Raw genomic sequence first — 18,281 nt, 5'->3', positions numbered from 1 at the left:
GACATTTTGACCTGGAAGAAGAACAGAGTGACTGGATATGGTTTGTATAGCTTTATTGCTGTGAGACCTTGCAAATGAGTAAAAAGTGTGCATGAAATGCAACAGGGCAGCAGCAGTTGTGACGCTGGTTATTTCGAGAGCGTGAGGGGCAAGGCCGGTGTCATCTGCACTTCTGGCCCTTTACTGGTTTAACTCCACTTCGTCCTGGGACACCACCTCCCCATCCACCAGCTCCTGGTTAATCACCATCACCTTCTTAACTGTTCTTACTTTTGGTTCTAGGAAATAATAAGAAAATCATTTAGTAATATGCCAATACTTCCACCTAAAAACTACCTGAAGGAGGTACATTGTTAAAAACAAACGTATTAAACATGCTCACAATTTTGCAGGACACTTTAGAAAGGCATCTGTGAAAAAAATCTACTCAACCTTTTACAACTAATACCATAGACCCACTCATGCCATTGTGCAGTGTAATTGAAGGTATGGTTATTCGTGAAGGGTTTATTCAATAGCCTTCATGCCTTATAATCCAAAGTGCTCTCCAAATTGAATTCACTCGCAGCCTACAGTAACCCCGAGCTGACTGTTAATTACCTTTGCAAAGGGCTGCGTTTATACAGTTCATTCTGCAGTACTAGCTCTGTGCTCTTTAGAAGGGAACAGAAATAGTGTCTGTGAAGGACTCTTACAAGCTTTCACTTGGATCTCCGTTTTATGCAGCTTTTGGAATTTCATTTTAGGTTTGGAAATGTCAATTACATTAAAAAGTCAGTTGAAGAGAGCCTTGTAAGTGGTGTAATGCAGCCTAAAGGAATTTAACAAGCAACTCGGGACAAACAGCGGCCTATAAATGGTGGGATAGGAAGCAGGAAAAGTCATTCGGTTCAGGAGCTGTGTGTTAGTTCCAGGGGAAAAGCCATGTTAATGTGCAGGCACTGCAAACAGGGTTGAACTGGTACAGGGCCCAACCTTAAGGCTGCGGTTACATTGGCAGCAATTGCATCACTCGGTTAATCAGCTATTTCACACTCACTTACCTTCAAACACTGGCTGTTCTACATCAGCTCTGCATGATGAAACAAGGGGACAAAACACACAAAGAAAAGCTATTGTGTGAAGTAAAACTGCAGGTTTCCAGATGCTTATTTTGCATGTCTGATCGATACTCCTTCAGTAGAATCTCAACTGCTTTAATAGGTTCTCCCTTTTGCAGATAAAGCAGATTGTGGAAACTGTTAGAAGAAACTACTGTGGTCTAAAGAGTAGTAATCTTACCTTGAGCCCGAGCGTGTATTTGTAAAGAAAACGTATCTATGTGCATGAACTGTCTTACTAAGGAATGAAAAGTAGAAGGGTTAGAATAGTCAATCATTGAATTCTCTAATTAGTCAGGACTTGCACATTAATGAAGGGGTTCAGGGATTTTGCTAAATTTAAATCCATATTTAAAGAAATCATCTTATAAAGCCACTGTTTTTTTTTGTTTGAGTTTGTGCCTAGTTTACTGCAAGAAACTGCTTCTCAAAAGGGTTCCTATACTGAGCCTGTGGGCTACAACAGCAAAGGACTGTTTAAGACTGTCCATAAGGCTTGGTGGACTTTCAGCTACACTCCTTCACCATGTGTTAAAAACCACAAGCAGATGAGAGAAAAAAACAAAGTCAAATTAGACAATCCTTGTTTAGATATCAAAACTTTAGATTAAAATGTGTTGCACCCCGTCAGAGCAATGACACGTACTGCTTGGTCACCAAAACCCGCACTCTTATTGGATCAGAAAGCTCACTTTTTAAAGTTTAAACTGTAGTCAGCTGTACACTGAACAAAGAACCACAGATGGCATGTAACCTATTGTGTCTTTAACACATCTTCTTCATGACACTAAACCTGGACTGGGATCAAAGATGGCACAGGTGCATGGCAGAGCCTCGCTGCCTCACCTGTCATCCTCGCCCTCCAGCAGCTGCCGGTAGGTGTTGATCTCACTCTCCAGCTTCATCTTGATGTTGAGCAGGGCTCTGTACTCGTTGGACTGGCGCTCCATGTCCGCCCGCACCTGGCCCAGCTCCGCCTCCAGCTGCTGGATGATCTGATTCAGCTTGCCCACATCATTGGCATAACTGTTCTCTGTGTCCCGCAGTGTGCCCTCCAGCGACTGGATCTGAAAGGTGAGGGACGGTGGTTAAGACACAAACAAACGGCGAGAGAGAGAGATGTGCAAGATTAATTGCGTTTGATGCAATAATGCTCCTTTCCTAAAGGCACGTGCTTTGACTGAAAGGACTCACCATGTTGTGCAGGGCCTGCAGGTCGATCTCAAGGCCTTGTTTCTGGCGTCGGAGTTCGTTGAGCTCTGTCTTCCCCGTCTGCAGGGCCTCCGTGTTCTGGCTGACTTCCGCAGACAAGCTGTCAAACTATTAAAGATGGCATACAGGAATATTTTTATTTTATATTTTTATCAGATATCTTTTCTCTCAAAAGTGCTCTGGACACACCAACGATTCTATGATTTTTGTCAAGAGGGACAACTGTAGAAATTTGAATTTGGATCAAGTACACTTGGCTTCTTCGCCCTCTGTACCTTGTTCTGGTACCAAGCATCCATGTCCTCGCGGCTCTTCCGAGCGGCTTTCTCGTAGTCGCTGCGGATCTGGTTGATCGTCTCGTTCAAGTCCTGTCCCTTGGGGGTTTCCATCTCCACAGAGATACTGGAGTCGTTGATCTGGGCTTTGATGGCAGCCACGTCCTAACGAGCACACCGAGAGAAGAGTGATGGATGATCATAACTACAGATCTAAAGCAGGAAATACCATCATTTTATGTATAATATAATCTAGAGATTTCAGAAATTCTCCAGCATAAACCAGTGAACAAAAGATGTGAATTGGAGAAGCCTTTTTGTTCTGTCTGAGATTGATAGACAATAGGTTGCAGCAGTCTTATCTGAGATAACTACACCTTGTTAAAATCCAATTGTACAAAATGGATTTACCACATGCGTAATCAACATAGACCTGAGCTAATGTATTACTGTTGGTGTATGTTTGATTTACTGATTGGTGCTGGTCAGCATTCTTCAGACAGCAGATGTTATCAAAGCCATTGTTTCAAGTCAGCAACCAGATACCCGTGCCCCAAAACACACAGCCTTTAAACTGTTGGTGTTGATTGAAATGACCCAAAGACAATAACATTATGCAACTCCAAGCACTGCTAATCAAATTATCCCCCAGAAAGGAGTATCCACAAACTAATGATTGCTTTATAAACTAAATTAATTAACATGAACAATATAAAACCATTAACAATATAAAGCATATCATCCGGATTCCAGCTATTTGCCTCTGGTGACTAATATTCCAGGTGCTCACCTCCTCGTGGTTCTTCTTGAGAAAAGCCAGCTCCTCGTTCAGGGATTCGATCTGGTTCTCCAGCTGCATGCGGCCCACGTTGGTGTCGTCGATGACTTTGCGCAGGCCGCTGATGTCCATCTCCACACCTTGGCGCATGGCCAGCTCTCCCTCCCACCTGCAGGGGGAGCAATTGAGTCATGGAGCAGACAGGGAGCCCAACTACTGTTTGACTAGTATTTCTCTAGCATTGAGCTCTTTGGGAGCGGGTAAAAGCAATGGGGTGTAGTTATCGAGTTTAAGGTAGGTAAAGAACATTTAAACAGATTTTAACTTGAAGAGAGGCTAGGAAATGTGTTAGGGTTAATTTCCACACATTATTCTGAAGATGTGATCAATGAAGCTTATTCAGAAGATCCAATAAATAGACATGTCTACAAAAGTAATAAACAGATCAATAACACATCTCCAAAATACCCCCATGGCTTTATTTGCTTTTGTAGAATGTGTACATTGTTTGTTATAGTGTTTTATGTTAATTATTTGCTGCCTACCATTGTACTGTACTGTGCTATATGTCCATCTGAATCTACATAGTACTGCCCTCTTGTGGACTCTCTCTCTCTCTCTCTCTCTCACACACACACACAAAATAGATAATCTATTTTAACATTATGCAATATGATTCACACACACTGATCTCTTAATAGCTCAGTAAATATCCATTCATCTATTATTGTGTCATGATGGGTCTGATCAGCCTATTCAGTCTGGAAAGTTTAGGCATCAGAAATGGGAGGAAATATAGGAAAGATCCGAGTATGAATAGAGTTTGACCATGTCCAGGTTCATGTATTCATGTCCTCAACAGGTGTAGATACCAACGTATTTACCAAAAGAAAATGACAAATCGATATTTCTTAAAATAATATATATATATATTTTCAAATATAACCACGTTTTATGGAGACAAAAACTAAAAAGTAAACCCAAATGAAATCCCAAAGTGTACCTTATTATTTAAAAAATAATAGAAATTAAATTAAAAAAAATATATATATATATATATATTTTTGTTCTTGAAAAATGTACTCACTTGACTTTGAAGTCGTCAGCTGCCAGCCTGGCGTTGTCGATTTGCAGGACAAGCCTGGCATTGTCCAAAGTCATTTCACTGATCTGTAGGGATGGGTAAGAGACAGTCAATTACATAAGAGGAAGCATTTCTGAATTGTTAATATTGTTGTTGAGGATGATAATAATGATAATACAGAATTTAAAACAACCAGGTTTTATTAGGGTGTGGTTATACCTTTCATATAGAACTACACAGCAAACATTACAATTAAAAAGATACACATATATAATGATAATTATGACAACAGAAAGATGATCTCATGGATTATTATTGTGAAAAGCATACAACATCATCCATGAACAAACATCACTGTGGATGAGCCAGTCTACCTGGTTCCTGAGCTCCTGCAGCGGTTTCTCATAGACACTCCAGTCCTTGTAGCTGCTGCCCCTCTTCAGCATGATGTCCCGGATCTGCTCCTCCAGCCTCTTGTTGGCCTCCTCCAAGCCCCGCACCTTGCCCAGGTACCCGGCCAGGCGGTCGTTGAGCCCCTGCATGGTCTCCTTGTCGTTGTACAGCCCCATGGCCTGAGCCCCGGCGTTGACGTCGAGGTGGGAGCGCAGGTTGCTGGCCAGTCCCCGCAGGCTGGACACGGAGATGCGGGAGCCCAGTCCCCCGCTGCCGGCGAACATGCTGCTGGAGCTGGAGCGGACCAGCCTGGGGGCCGAGGAGCCGGAGGAGCTGGAGCTGGAGAAGTTGCGGGGCCCGGTGGTGGATCTCACGACGAAAGACATGGTAGCAGTGGATGCGGAGCCGCTCTGGAGTCACCTGCGCAGGTATGGAGCAGCCGGGCGGGGGAGGCAGGCTTTTATAGCGCCGTTTACCTCAGCGTGATGCAGAGAGAGGAGGCAGGGCGGCGCCCAGCGCAAGGGACGAGCAGAGGCCGCTCAGCCTGGAGCTGTCCATTTTATATCTGTTGCTTTAATATTGTCTTTCAGATTCTCACACCAAGAACATGCTCTGGATTTTGTTATTAAGTTGCAAAAGTTACATCGTGTCACCATTTAAGTTAAACATGTTTACTTGAAGAAGAAAAATACATAAATAACAACAACAACACTACTAATAATAAATGAACAGATCTCCTTTCTGCTAATTGGACTTACACAAACCTAAATATATAGCAAGAGGTTGTACTATAGTATTGAATGGACAATAAGGTAGTAGTAGTAGTAGTAGAAGTAGTACTAGTAGTAGTATGGTATTAATTCTCGGTCCACGTAGATGCGGGAGGGGCGTGGCTACATTATCATAATTTATTCCGCGGGGCTGGGTTAATGAAGGCGTCGCCTGAGCTCCACAGGTGAGTGCACTGCCTGAATTTAAATATCTGAATAATTCATGACAGGCGGTTCACCGTTACACTTAATAAGCAGGTGGGGGTGTCACTCGCCGTGCTGTCTGCCGCCGCCGCCGCCGCCTGCATCCCTTCGCCTAACCCGGACAGAGCAGCACCATGGCGTACAATAGTAGACCCTACAGTACCAGGTCGTTCAGCAGCCAGTCCTACACACCGGTGACCAGAGCCAGTGTATCCCGGACCAATTCCCAGTTTCCCCGAGGCGGATACCCTGCGATCAACCGGTCCGCGTCGGCCGTGCTCCTCAACGCCCCCAGCACCGAGATAGACCCCCAGTTCCACCGGGTCAAAACCCAGGAGAAGGAGGAGATCAAAGGGCTCAATAACCGGTTCGCCGAGTTCATCGATAAGGTTTGTATTTCTTAAGCACTGAATGTAATTGCATGCAAGATAATGAAATCTTAATCCTCATCATAATAATAACACCCGGGAGCTACGCATGATATGATATCTAGTAGTGCATCTTTGTGCATTATGCATGAAACAATGCTGTATGAAATTGCATTATGCATGAAACGATTGTGTGTAAGATGCGTTAAAAGCTATAACTAGGTATTAGAAGTGTATTCAATCTGTCCTTAGAGATATGGGTTTAACTGTCTTAAATTAAATGTTGCCCGGGAATCCCCCTCATTGCTCTGTTTTTGTAATTGTCACATATATTACTTTATTGTGTATCCTATACGTGTCTTGATCTAGTTAAAATGGTATTGTAAATGGCCTGTCAATTCCAGCTTAATGTTGGTTTTTGGCTCTACAAATGAAAGTCACTACATCGATTTGGGTATCACAAATCCACCTGCGGCTGGACCACACCTTTTACTCTTCCTGAATATAGGTTTTACGGCCCCATCTACAGGTGGAAAGAAGGAAAGTCAATTAGCATTTTTTGTATTCCCTTCATACAAAAGTACAGCTAATAAGTGAAACCTCAAGGTTTTAGCAACACCCATAAAATAAATAACCTCAAAACTTTCTCATTACTTCCTTGGTGACCTTATAATCCTAGATCAATAACTCTGGGCAGTGTTGGTTCAGTACATCTCACAAGTGGTGTTTGTTTTCCTTCTGTACCATTTGCCTTTCTTAGAGACCTGGCTTTTAAATGTAGCCTTTAAAGAGAAAGACATTAATCAGGCATTATTAATTGAAATCCATTGTATTGCAATAAATGTATTTTGTACTTGTTTTTTGTTCACAGTAACTATCGTTTAATGCTATACGTTGTATTTTGCATGTATTGCACTTTACTGTATTATGTAAATCTGTTGAGAAGTGTATTTCAAGTCATAACTGTAAGTTGTCCTGGGTAAGGGCGTCTGCTAAATTGATTCATGAATAAAAGCAAAGTCTCATCTGATCAAATACATAGGGTTGCTTTGCTCGGTGGCAGGAATAGTGAAGATTTGGTCAGTGTTACCTGTCGGCTGAGCTCAACGGATAAGAGTAACGTTTTAGGGAGATTTACAGTGGTCACAGACTATATTCTCAATAGATTTACATAATACTGTACAATCAATTCCAAACGCAATGTACAGAAATTATACAGTATAGTTTATGTGAACTAAAAACTAAACACATTTAATAAGCATGATTTGGGTTTTGGTTCAGCTTTGGCTATAGTTTACTCAGAGTGCTCTGTCCAGCAGGAGAAGTCAAGTGATTCGGCCTCCAGTCTCTGTGAATTTGGCAGCTCATATCTGTAATCTACTGGGAGGGGGCGATGTTGGCTAATTCCAAGTACATTTGTATAACCAGATGAACCACATGAAATGAAAATAATCTAGATATATATTTGAAGATACACCTCTTAAGCAAATTTGTGTTAGTGAAGCATTTTGGCGTCTTCTGTGAGTCGTTTATTTACACTGCTGTCCTGTTGCGTAAACTCAGACTCCTGATAAGGCATGGGCGTGCTTCCCTGGCCAATTCCCACTTGTGTGCTCGACTCTGGAAGGTGTGCAACCTGACATTTTGAATGCTGCAATATTTGCAAGCTAATTTTTCTTTTCAGAGAAAGGTTTCCTGAATACTTTCTCCTTACTTTCTACAAACTGTTAAAAATGGCAATTCTTTATCTTATTGAACGTAGAGTTCGAAATGGGATTTAGATATTTGTTGCAGAGGAGGTCTGTTGGTGGGGAGTGGGGGAAGAAATTGACTTTAATCCTAATTAAGGTATCAGATTATTTTAATAAGATTGCTTCATACAGCCATTATGCACTTTTAATTTGGTATGACTACTCAACTCTAAACACAGTTTTTACCAATATACCTTCACTGAGCATTACAAAGTAAATTAATTTCACAAAGCATGGAAATACTCACACATACACATAAAAGATGTATGCAAATGTTTTTTTTTTATTTTTTTTATTCAAAGCAAATTATGTTCTCTATGTAAATATGTATTTCCAAAATGGGTGGCTGGTCTTGTTTTCCTTGTAACAGGATTCTCTGCTTTTACAAAGAGGGCTGGTGTAAGCTAGGTGTGTTATTTGGTAACGGTGTTTTGTCTGAATGTGAGAAGAACCATCTTCCAGGGTTTGATGACCCTGTTTTTATACTGTAGTTTTCAGCCAGGTGTTCCCACCTCTTCACCACCTTCGAGACCAGAGTACGTGGATTTATTCTGAAGTGGTAATTACCCAGAAACAACAGTGGTGCCATCTCGCAATTATCACTTGTCTCTGCACCTCAAGAGAAAACAAATGTCAACCACAGACTAAGTGTCAGCTGATTCTGCAATTCATACCAAGTTGTTGTTTTTGGTTTCACTAAACACAACCTTTCTCAACTGGATTATTACAAGGCAGAGTAATTGTAGCATCTATACGTATAGAGAGCAATATAAGACACTAGTGTGAGAAAACTGAGAACTCAATACCAGAGCATCACAGAGTCTAGTATTATTACAACTGAGAAATGTTTACTTGTGTTTGGGTTGTGAAACCTACCCGTAAGGATATTGAAATACCCACTACTTTTCTGTCAATAGAAATGCATGCAATAACATTTCAAACTCTGCCACAAAAATCAATGCTTAATGCTTGTTTTGCAAAGGTTTTGTAATAATCTTTGGATTGCAGAACGAATAACAACACATACAAATAACAGAGAGATGCATAACAATCTAATTAGCAAACTGCAGCCTACTTCAGTTTCTAGCTTTCGCACTTTCATGCTTTGCAGGAAACTCATAAATCAACCAAATTAATTAATACAATTAATGAATTAACAGGCATAGATCACATGTGTGTAATTTCACATCAAACAAAAGGGTGTATTCCATTATGTAAAACCACTGGCTAAGACAAATATGGCCATTGGCAGTAACTGAGCATGTCAACATACTGGTGTCGCTACAGTATGAACAATTCAGTAAAATTATATTAACCAGAAATGTGCTAGTTACCATTTATGGTGTAGGAATGCCATTTATCTTGGTGTTTTGCAGCTCCTGTGCTGTAGGTCTCAAATTTGGGTCTGGGATTGAAGATTAAAAGATAAAAGGAAATGGTACAGAAGAGTATTGTCACAGAAGAGGTCTAACAGAACAAGGCCCCATTCCATTATCTCATATGCACTGACTTCAGACTATTAATCATTACTAGATAGATTATAGGGCCGTGGATGTTAGAACGATTGTCTGCCCTGTAGGAGTTTAGCCATCAGAAAGGGCTTGTTTACATTATGACTGTATTTACTGTATTTTGTCATAGTTGTAAAAGTACAGTGAATGTTTGAGTAAATGTCATATGCTTCACTAATTGCGTCAGAGGAAATACATTATTTTCCCCTGGGAATGAGGGAATATTTGTAACTGGCAGTGATATATTTTGTGGTCGGCTTAAACTTGGGAAGATAAAGTACATCTGGGAAAAGTAAAGGACGTGTAAGAGAAATTCATTAAAGAAAGATTAGTTGAGACCAATATAAACCGTATGTGTGTGTATATGTGTGTGTATGTGAATGTTATATGAGAGATAGAGAGAGAGAACATTTATTGAGCTAAAAACACAAAATCAGCTCACAAAATAATTACTAAAGAAAATAAGTAAAGAATTACAAAGAAATGCATCATAGTGTGGCCAAGAGGTCTCCCTCCTTGATGGTGTAGATCAGTTTTTTAACGCACCAGATTCTGTGGAAGGAGTTTTTTATAAACAATGAACGCCTTAGATAAAAGCAGAATAATTTAAAAATCAGCTAAGAAAAACCTGAAAGTTTGCTTTCTCTCAAGTAGGTGGAGCTTGGGGAATATTTATCTGGCAGACTGATTTAATTTGGTGGAATAGTTCAGTTGATCCAAAGTGCTTTATTACTCTGATTCCAATAGCCGCTGCTCAATAAACACCCCAGTTCCCTAGCAGCTCCCTTGGACTTCAGGCCACGATACATCATTACAATGAATATCCTCTCATTTCAGTTAACATATGGGCTGACATTTGGATTTTATAAACCACAGAATGTATAACTACTGTAACATCTTTGTATCCCTTTATTCTCCAAAAAAATCATTATAAATTGAGCCCTTGCTGATGCTGATTGTTTATTTCAGGTCCGTTGCCTTGAACAACAGAATAAAGTCTTGGAGACGCGCCTGCATATTCTGCTGGACAAGGACAATTACAAATCAAACGTTGACCAGATTGTGGCTGAATTTAGCGGCAACCTGAAGAACCAGATAAATGGACTGGCGCAAGACAGGCAGAAATTGCAGACAGAGCTTTCACGCACCCAGGGACAAGTGGAGGACCACAAGAATAAGTGAGTAGATTATGTCACCCTGTCTCACTATGGTGTCAGAGGGTGTGTCTGTAGGGTGCAGAGATGCATGGAAACTGAAGAATTATTACACTTATTATAAATTTGATCAACCAGGTTATGTTCAAAATAAACATATTCAATTTTTAAAGCCATGGCTTGCCACCGAAGATTTCCAGTTGTCCAGAATTCATAGTTCGTGAGATCAACCTGGGTTTTTGTGGTTAGATTCTGCCAAAACCGTTCCATACATAGAGAGAGCAGCGTGTGCATTCCAAAACTAAACAGCAAAGTGACTTCAAAGCAGGAAGAGATTCATGGCAAGCATTGTGTTTCTGGAGTAACGTGGTGTACCCATTTATAAATAATGGAGAATTCCCCCTCCCTCCGTAAATCACACGAGAGCAAGTCACAATACAATCTAAACATGTTGTGAATCTTAGCCTGTTCTCCAAGCTTTTCTGGATTCTTCTTTTGACAGGTATGAGGATGAGATCAACAGACGGACACAGATGGAGAATGAATTTGTGGTCACCAAGAAGGTAAAAACATATTATTTATTGATGTTAACAAAATAATAATAATATATGTGCGTGTGTGTTCTACTTTAATACTATTATTTGCAAAATGATGTGGTAATAGCGCTTGAATTTATGAATACTAATTACATTTGTATGACCTTTTTTCCTCTGTCTTTCAGGATGTGGATGATTCTTACCTTCAGAAAGTTCGGCTTGAAGTGAAAGTGGAAAATCTGATGGATGAATTGGACTTCCTGAAGAAGCTTTACAATGAGGTACAACAGAAATTGCATCTAATTGAAATTAAAACTGAATCATTGAGAACTCACTGAACACTAGATCCCTCTAAAACCTTTTTAACTGCCCGGCGATAATGTTATGGAAAAAGTAGGCTTAATATTGAAAGTGTCCTCAGCAGAGGCTTTGATAAATTCCTTGCATCTCAGTCGTTTATTCATCTGGTCCAGGAAATCCAAGAGCTGCAGTCTCAGATTAACAACACGGCCGTTGTGTTGGCCATGGACAATAACCGGGCACTGGACATGGATCAGATAGTGCAGGAGGTCAAGTCCCAGTATGAAGATATCGCCAACCGCAGCAAGGACGAGGCTGAGCAGTGGAACAAGAAGAAGGTCAGTAACTGCTTCATCTTTTACATATATGTAGAAGGAATTTATTTCAACACATTCCACAGAACAGAGAAACCAAACATTGCTGCTTATGCTACAGTGCATATGCATTGCTGTAATAAAATAACTGTTTTACACAAAGGTCAGTGGAATTGATGATTGGAGAATTGATTGTAGCTTGCTTAGCGCACATGTGAATCATACATGTAACATACCAATATGCAGAAGCTTACTAGGCCAAAATCTCTGGTCTCGCTCTTCCTTCCTCCACCCTCAGTTTAATGACATGACGAACGAGGCGGGAAAGTATGAGCAGGACTTGAGGGATCTGAAGAAGGATATTGCCGAAATGATCCGCCTCATTCAGAGACTCAATACTGAGGCCGATACCCTGAAGAGACAGGTGAGTGTCCAGCATGGAGCTACGCAGTCAAAATAAAAAAAGCTGCCACCAGGACCAAGTAAACAGTTAATATATTGTGATTTATATTTTAGCTTAATGAGATGTAGAGTAGTTCTAAGTCAAATGATAGAAGGATGCAATATAACTATACCTGAGTCTTTGAGGGGTGATTTTGGAGATCTGCAGAATGGATCTGAAGGACTGCCTTGTTGTCTTGCTAGATTATGAATTATTGGGATGCAGCAGCAAGTTATAATCTAATGGTAGCTCTCTGTGTTGCCTGGTTGCCTTGGGGCCTGTCTTTGCTCACCACTCTGTGTATGCTCCCTGCCAGCGAACTAGTCTGGAGAACGCCATCGCTGACGCGGAGGAGCGCGGCCAGCTGGCCGAGGCTGAAGCCAAAGACCATATCCGCGAGCTGGAGGAGGCCCTGAAGAGAGCCAAGCAGGACATGGCCAAGCAGGTGCGGGAATACCAGGACCTCATGAACATCAAGCTGGCCATGGACATCGAAATCGCCACCTACAGGAAGCTGCTCGAAGGGGAGGAGATAAGGTACTGGGATACCTCCCCAAACGGGTCAAAAAGTAGGGCGACAAGGTGAATAAAGAGTACTTTATCACAGGACATCCATGATAGAGGGATAAGTATTGGAAGTAATCTTGGAAAATGACTAACCTGTCAATCTGAAATACTTGCGTCCACTGTCAGATGGCAGGGTTTCAATCCATCAACACATTACATTTTTGAAGTGTTATCACTGAACTAGTTGAAATAATATTAATTTATTCAACACAACAAGCATGAATGTTTCCTTGTATAATGGAGATCAAATATTATTGATACCTTCCTTCTTCCTTTTCACACCTGAAACATTTATAAATATGGTGACGTCACAATAAATGCCAAAACTTTGACCTACGCATGAATTGTAAATGACATACGTGTGCCCTGTAGCCTTTTGATTTACTTGCAGTAGAAAGTGGCTTCTGACATTAAATGGAAACATGATAGGGTACAGGTTTTGTGCTTCGTGGTTTGTAGGTAGGTCAAAAGTTTTGAGACTAAATATGTGAAATTGCCATCCTGAGTAGAAAGGGTTCCTCATTTGTGAAACTAGTGTGAGGGTTTGGGTTTAACTATACACCTAGGCACCTGGATATTAAGGATTGTGTTCAGTGTGTTGTTTTGTGTTTTATGTGCAGACTGACAGGCCAGAAACCTGGAGAACCTATGAGAGACTATCAGTACAGTGCTGTTGATCAACTGGGTAAGAACAGCTTCATCTTTGAACTACAATGTAATTTCACATGATAGCATAGACATGTCATTGGAACACATCTCCACACTGTGAGGAAAGGAGGGCACTTGATTACTGTAGAATTTAGCAGCATGTCACAAAAGCATTCGTTTACATGACATCAAACCCTCAAAAAAAAACTGTTTCATTTTTTGCTTAGATTTCTAAATCCTCTGCCTTACTTATGCAGAAGGGCCACCACAGCAGAGACGCATGGACCTCTCCCAGGCCATCCCTTCCATCTCCTCTCTCATGTCTCCCAGGAAAGCGGTGCTCATCAAAACCATTGAGTCCACGAATGGCACGGTGACCTCTGAGAACTCCCACCTGTCTTCACATTAGGCTTCCTAGGTTGGGTTGTGGGGTTATCAATTCAACAGACTCTGGTGTCTTGTGCCACAAAAGCCATCGTTGTGAAAAGGATGCATAATTCTGTTCTTCTGCACCGATTAAAGTGAAGTAAAGTAAGATTAAATAAAAAAAATAAAAAATTGTGTTCATTTCCCAGCACTTAGTGTTGCCCTTTTTCTCCTGTGGCTTCTAACCAACACAGGGTATAGGTTGGTCATGTCTTAGTTTTCCATGGGTTGATCACTTGAAAGTAAGTGATCGAGGGATTTAATATGTTAGTAAAAACCCTTTTGACAATATATCTGCTACCTAATTAAGTCACATGTATTTGGATTTGACAAACTTTAACAACAAAGGTGTTTTTTCTTTTTGTTTGCTTTTTTTGGGGGTGGGGGGTACATGCAATGCCCTTTTCAATATAATGTTTAATTCTTTAATTTGTTTATTTTAATTTTACTTTTTGGGGAGCTGCTTTGTGTTCGCCGGGTTAGGGAAACTTTTAATGTATTAATCAACAATACTTTTCTGTTTTTAACATAGATCTGACATGAATGCAGGACATTATATAACAGTAATTCTGCGAATGATAATTAATTAAATGTATATGTAAAACCAATAAAAGAAAGTTGGTCACAAGCCGTTTGTGTTTGCCAATATGTGTTGTGCAGTAACACAAATATCCAGTCTTTACACATGTAATAATCTTAAAATAAAATGTGGTTGAAATATCTGACAGGAGAAATGTTTTCTTAATTAGAGGAAGTGAAATCAAGTACCTAAAACTGCTGATGTTTGGTGCTGCTTGATTGATGTGTAATGCATTAGAATCTGATATTTACAATGTGAAATTTAATTTAATTTCATGATCAGGGATACAGAGACTTCAGGTATGATAATGTAATTTTGGAAGGAGGATGGACATAAGACCTTTAAATTCTTCTTGTGTAGTCATGGTGAAGTACTGTGGAAACATACAGTGAGGGGAAAAAAGTGTTTGATCCCCTGCTCATTTTGTACGTTTGCCCACTGACAAAGAAATGATCAGTCTATAATTTTAATGGTAGGTGTATTTTAACAGTGAGAAACAGAATGACAACAAAAAAATCCAGAAAAACGCATTTCAAAAAAGTTATAAATTGATTTGCATGTTAATGAGTGAAATAAGTATTTGATCCCCTATCAATCAGCACGATTTCTGGCTCCCAGGTGTCTTTTATACAGGTAACGAGCTCTTAAAGGGAGTGCTCCTAATCTCAGCTCATTACCTGTATAAAAGACACCTGTCCACAGAAGCAATCAATCAATCAGATTCCAAACTCTCCACCATGACCAAGACCAAAGAGCTGTCCAAGGATGTCAGGGACAAGATTGTAGACCTACACAAGGCTGGAATGGGCTACAAGACCATCGCCAAGCAGCTTGGTGAGAAGGTGACAACAGTTGGTGCGATTATTCGCAAATGGAAGAAACGCAAAATAACTCAGTCTTCCTCGGTCTGGGTTTCCATGCAAGATCTCACCTCGTGGAGTTTCAATGATCATGAGAACGGTGAGGAATCAGCCCAGAACTACACGGGAGGATCTTGTTAATGATCTCAAGGCAGCTGGGACCATAGTCACCAAGAAAACAATTGGTAACGTACTACGCCGTGAAGGACTGAAATCCTGCAGCGCCCGCAAGGTCCCCCTGCTCAAGAAAGCACATAATGGAAACATCATGCTTTGGGGGTGTTTTTCTGCTAAGGGGACAGGACAACTGCACCGCATCAAAGGGACGATGGACGGGGCCATGTACCGTCAAATCTTGGGTGAGAACCTCCTTCCCTCAGCCAGGGCATTGAAAATGGGTCGTGGATGGGTATTCCAGCATGACAATGACCCAAAACACACAGCCAAGGCAACAAAGGAGTGGCTCAAGAAGAAGCACATTAAGGTCCTGGAGTGGCCTAGCCAGTCTCCATACCTTAATCCCATAGAAAATCTGTGGAGGGAGCTGAAGGTTCCAGTTGCCAAACGTCAGCCTCGAAACCTTAATGACTTGCAGAGGATCTGCAAAGAGGAGTGGGACAAAATCCCTCCTGAGATGTGTGCAAACCTGGTGGCCAACTACAAGAAACGTCTGACCTCTGTGATTGCCAACAAGGGTTTTGCCACCAAGTACTAAGTCGAAGGGGTCAAATACTTATTTCCCTCATTAACATGCAAATCAATTTATAACTTTTTTGAAATGCGTTTTTCTGCATTTTTTTGTTGTTATTCTGTCTCTCACTGTTAAAATTCACCTACCATTAAAATTATAGACTGATCATTTCTTTGTCAGTGGGCAAATGTACAAAATCAGCAGGGGATCAAATACTTTTTTCCCTCACTGTAGTAGAGTTTCATAGAATTTCACTAGAATTTGTGGAAGATTTTTTTGCAATTCATTTTCATCAATTCCGCAAAATTCAGTCCACTGTTGCTTGGTAGTCAGTTTTTCCACTGTCCCCTTATCACTGTTCATTAATCACTGCAGTTTGTTTTAAATTTAAAGCTATACAGGATTCAACCTAGATTGATTATAAGAGTACCTCACTTGCGTAAGAGGATAAAACAATAATAGTATATTAAAGAGACACAATAGTACTTTAAGGATCAAAGGCAATGTGGCCTTTTTCAGACATTTATTAACTTCTGTTTCAGGGAGGGAAAAATGTTGAGAAACGATTTCCACGATTAAAAGAATGAGCTGTGTGATAGTAACCAAGAGACTGGGGAGACAGCTCACTGCTTTCTCACAGAACCACTAGAATAAAATGCTGAATCATAGTCACCACTAATCATTCTTGATGTCAGCAAAAAGTGCAGAAATTATTTGCTGTTGAAAAAAATGTTGTGAAGGTTCAGCTATCAGGTTAGCAACTGAATAATGAAAGCAGGCTCTAAACTGCATTATATTACCTAAAGGGTAAACACTGGTGAATTCACTGTCCCACACTTTGCCTCTCACCAGTACAATCAAATGCCTTCCTGACTGTATTCACTCTCTCTCTTTTGTCAACTGCAAGAGCTTTTCAGGAACTTTTCAGCCTATTGCTCCACTGCTGGATGAAGGCCTCCCCAAGATGTTTCCACTACATCTTCTCTGTTCCATGTCACGCCTGCAGATCTTCTCATCTTTATTGTGGTTGTCTTCTAGGTCTTTTTTTAATGCCTTGGGATCCATTTGATCGCTTCCCTTGTCCATTTTGTATCTGTTCTTCCTGTTCAAGTAAGCTTATTTTATCTTGATTCCTTTTTCTTCTCAGTCTAAATATTTGAACACTTTTTAAAGTGTTGCTGTAAAGAGTTCTGGAGAGGTATTTCTTTGTAGATCTTGATCTTGTCAGTGTCTAGGTGGAGTTGGGTTGTTGATGTGACATTGTTGTATAATATTTCATACATTTCCTCAATGTTTTGGTATCTTAGGGGCCTGATCGCTGAGTTTGTATATACTGAATCAAATGCTTGCTTGAACAAAGTCCAGCCACAGCTGAAGTTCATATTCTCTAGATCTTCCTCATACTCAGAAGACTTGATCCATTGTGTTACATCCCCTGAACCTGTTTGTTCTCTTGGTTGGGTGAAGTCCAGGGTGTCGTGAAGGCAATGTGTTAGTGCCTTTGTAAATACTGAGTATAAGATGGGAAGACTAATAGGCTTATATTTCTTCAGATCTTTGTCTCCTTTTTTGTGCAAGAGAATGACAGTTGCATTGTTTAATTTTTATTTCTGCAACATCTTTTTATCTATTGTGATGTACTAGTTCCTCTAAAATCTTGCAATTGATATCACTTGATATTTTATTACATAACTGTGATGCATCTCGGTCTTCTTGAAGTACACATATATATATATATATATATATATATATATATATATATATATATATATTGGATATTGACCTGTATGCTTAATGTATGAGCAAGTGCAGACGTAAAACAAACAATAAAAAACGTAATCTGCATCCTGTGTACACAATAGATATTATTCAGTAAGACAATTTACTGGAATTTTTGTGGTTTACAGATTCTGAGGAAGTTTATTCTTTTTCATCTGGACACATTCCATGCTGCTACACTCATCTTTCCCCAGTGTTTACATGGACAAGGGTTACATATTGTCTTTACAAACTCTTGTGACAGTTCCCTCCAGTTCCATGTGTGTAAGTGTGGGTCACCCTGTGTAATAACTATGTAACTGTCTCGGGCGATGATGATGCTATAACACCCTACTCTGACTACACCACCCCAGTATTCAAATGAGGATGGGGACCTCAAAACCTCGCCCTAATAGGTTCTTCACACAGTCTTAATGGCAGAAATCCTGGAGTACAATTCACTTGGGTAAATTCACCTACATATTTTATTTTTATTTTGACTCAATACCAGATTAAATAGATGAATATCTGTAGCAGTATACAATAACACTGCTGGGCA

At 40.3% G+C, this 18,281-nt stretch overlaps 2 protein-coding genes across 6 annotated transcripts; one reads left to right on the top strand and one right to left on the bottom strand.

Moving 5' to 3' along the window:
• Nucleotides 1-36: 36 nt before the first annotated feature.
• Nucleotides 37-5,315, bottom strand: LOC136711184 (keratin, type I cytoskeletal 18). Of its 2 annotated transcripts, XM_066687248.1 has the most exons (8): nucleotides 4,824-5,315; nucleotides 4,453-4,535; nucleotides 3,378-3,534; nucleotides 2,588-2,752; nucleotides 2,295-2,420; nucleotides 1,947-2,167; nucleotides 1,044-1,072; nucleotides 37-278 (listed from the first exon to the last, which is right to left on the bottom strand). In XM_066687248.1, the coding sequence occupies exons 1-8, from the start codon at nucleotides 5,226-5,228 to the stop codon at nucleotides 181-183; spliced, it is 1,284 nt and encodes a 427-aa protein (XP_066543345.1). In that variant the 5' UTR covers nucleotides 5,229-5,315; the 3' UTR covers nucleotides 37-180. The 2 variants fall into 2 exon arrangements, with proteins under 2 accessions (XP_066543345.1, XP_066543347.1); XM_066687250.1 differs by lacking the exon at nucleotides 1,044-1,072 and having other exon boundaries at nucleotides 4,824-5,304.
• A 566-nt stretch (nucleotides 5,316-5,881) lies between these two features.
• On the top strand, nucleotides 5,882-14,461 carry LOC136711581 (keratin, type II cytoskeletal 8). 4 transcript variants are annotated; one of them, XM_066687924.1, is made up of 9 exons: nucleotides 5,882-6,205; nucleotides 10,416-10,624; nucleotides 11,103-11,163; nucleotides 11,322-11,417; nucleotides 11,610-11,774; nucleotides 12,049-12,174; nucleotides 12,509-12,774; nucleotides 13,380-13,444; nucleotides 13,665-14,461. In XM_066687924.1, exons 1-9 carry the CDS (start codon nucleotides 5,951-5,953, stop codon nucleotides 13,814-13,816), a joined length of 1,395 nt encoding a protein of 464 aa, XP_066544021.1. In that variant the 5' UTR covers nucleotides 5,882-5,950; the 3' UTR covers nucleotides 13,817-14,461. The 4 variants fall into 4 exon arrangements, with proteins under 4 accessions (XP_066544021.1, XP_066544023.1, XP_066544022.1 ...); XM_066687926.1 differs by having other exon boundaries at nucleotides 13,635-13,802; XM_066687925.1 differs by having other exon boundaries at nucleotides 5,883-6,205; nucleotides 12,509-12,729.
• Nucleotides 14,462-18,281: the final 3,820 nt, after the last annotated feature.

This window comes from Amia ocellicauda, chromosome 16 (assembly GCF_036373705.1).
Source record: "Amia ocellicauda isolate fAmiCal2 chromosome 16, fAmiCal2.hap1, whole genome shotgun sequence".
Lineage (NCBI taxonomy): Eukaryota > Metazoa > Chordata > Actinopteri > Amiiformes > Amiidae > Amia > Amia ocellicauda.
This window is presented reverse-complemented; position numbering and strand designations above follow the sequence as displayed.